The following is a 2,286-nucleotide window of genomic DNA, read 5'->3' on the forward strand; positions in this document are numbered from 1 at the left end:
CCAATTGAACGAATCAAGGTGAATGCCCAAATAAGGGGCCCAATAGTGCGGTAACGCCATCGTCCAAGTTTGCAAGTCGCTCAGAGTCTGAACGAATAGAGTGGCATACGGTCATCCAAAGTCTCGCCCAAATCTTCAAGTCGCCCAAGATATCAACAAACATAACGCATTATGATGCAGTTATTGAGGCAATTGCTAAAGTAACTTTATCACGTTCGACGACTCAAGGGGTTCAATCGAAAGCGGTTGAACGATGCAAGATAATGGCAGCAGTTAAAAGGACAGTTGCATGACAAAATGGCCACTACAAAGAAAGTGGGTAGTTATAGGGCGATCAAGCAGTTTTTTAGAGCAGTTAATCACAAAGGGATCGCCTATGAAGTATAAAAGGGAGAAAGAACTTAGAAGCAAAAGACCGAATCCAAAACTCTCGAACAGAGAATATGTAATTTTCATTCCTTTAGCTTTTAGATTTAAACATTTCCTTTTCTGTAACTCGTGTGCTTGCGCCCCTTGGAGGCACGTTGTTTTCCGTTTCCAATTGTAAAGTTCATCGCCAATAAAAAGAACACCCCTTTTTGGGACTTTGTCTCAAGAGGTTTCGTCCCTTACACAATCGTCTGATCCTCTTTAATTGTTAGCGAATTAACCCGCGTGAAACACGATTCAAACAGCGAGGGGGAATGGAATTATTCAGAATCTTCAAACATCTGGATGCAACTGTTGCCCGCATCTTCTCTTCAATGCATTGAAGAAAACTCAAGGTCAATCACTGTATATTCGGGCAGATGTTTGAGAAAATGCTGGACCGAAATAGATGACTTCTTTTGAAACTCGATAACGAGAATGCGTAGTGTAAAACAGTATCAGATTCGAAAAGTCACGGTTTCAGATTCTGATTTTGGACGGCTTCGTGGTTCATATTCATCCTATTTGTCTGTGCTCGTCTTACTTTACGTCACTTATGAAACATTTTTATTGTTAGAAATGAATTTGATTTATGTTTTAGTATTCCCAAACATGGTACTCAAATAGGAATGTCAAAAAAAATCCATCGAGGTCAAAAGGTTACCCATACGTGATATATATACTTATCTTGCACCTTCAAGATGAGTTTACCACTTTCAAGAGCTCTCGGGAGAAGATCCACGTGTTATTTCTAGAGGGACTTTTATCTGTTGATTAATAAACCTTCCACTTAGCACGGTAGAGCTATACTGAGTACAAAGTAGAAGGGAGCCATTTTTTTTGCAATTATTTTTGAATCATATAAGTCAAAAGTTGCACTTACGATTGAGATCGACCCAAAATCACTTACATTATCTGATATTCCTCATAATCAATATAATAAATTCTACAGGAAATATAAATTTATCTTTCTTATTGAGCACATCCTCGATCATGTATCATGGACGCTCGATGGATGCATTAACAAGTTGCAGAGACTTTACTCTTCCAAAATCAAGTTTCCTGTAGACAAGAAGGATATCAAATTAACACTTGTACCTATATCACATTATACATAAAAAATACAAAAAAATTCAATTATTTTTAACTTTGGAGGCAGCTTATTGAGCAAAATATCACCACATTGTTCTGTTAAAGCCACTTTATCGTATTCATCAAGCTTCCCTTGAACAATATCTCCTTCATAAAGACAACTATCTTTTTCAAACTCTTTTTTCTATATACTCATTTTCAATCACACATACACAACATAAAATATTATACATGTAAACTCGAAAAAATTTCTTATTCTTTAACCACACATTAACCTAAAAGTCACTATTCAAAACATTATTTTTCCCAAATAATGGCCATCAAACAGGGGCTATAGTGGGGATTTGAGCCAACGTTGCCTTTGCCTCTGAATTTCCTAAACTCTTCTCTTTATCTTCATCAATTGCATTTGCAGGTCCAAATTGTTTAGTTTGATCTTTATCTAATGCCCTTGTTTTCCTTGTGAAATCGGCATGTTGACATGAATTTCTGTCAACTAAACTCCTCTTCTAGTAGTTATAATGTATTTTTGAAGCCTATGAGGAAACCAAATTGGAGTTACATATGCCTCATCTTGAATCGCTGTCTTAGTATATGAGTTGTCGAGAGTCTCAGTCTCGTGAATATTAATGGCATTCACCTACTCCCATAGATTGGTTCCAGTATTGCTTAAGTAAGCTACCATCTGTTCTCTATGACAAAATGCAAGGCCATTTGACCAATAAGAAACCTCCACGGTTCTCTGTGTTGAAAATTTGGAATAATTAGTTGGTTTCACCAATTATT

At 36.7% G+C, this 2,286-nt stretch overlaps 1 protein-coding gene across 5 annotated transcripts in view; it reads right to left on the reverse strand.

Moving 5' to 3' along the window:
• LOC111379982 (ABC transporter B family member 25, mitochondrial) overlaps window positions 1-914 on the reverse strand; it is a 23,381-nt gene extending 22,467 nt beyond the window's left edge. For 3 of the 5 annotated variants that reach the window (XM_023003426.1, XM_023003425.1, XM_023003427.1), the window contains exon 1: window positions 667-883. In XM_023003426.1, the coding sequence (XP_022859194.1) occupies window positions 667-733 (67 nt within the window). In that variant the 5' untranslated portion in view covers window positions 734-883. Of the gene's footprint in view, window positions 1-666 lie in introns of all 5 variants that reach the window. The other 2 variants (XR_002700109.1, XM_023003424.1) reach the window with 2 other exon arrangements.
• Between the last annotated feature and the right edge of the window lie 1,372 nt (window positions 915-2,286).

The sequence above is a fragment of the Olea europaea genome, unplaced genomic scaffold, assembly GCF_002742605.1.
Source record: "Olea europaea var. sylvestris unplaced genomic scaffold, O_europaea_v1 scaffold2077, whole genome shotgun sequence".
NCBI lineage: Eukaryota > Viridiplantae > Streptophyta > Magnoliopsida > Lamiales > Oleaceae > Olea > Olea europaea.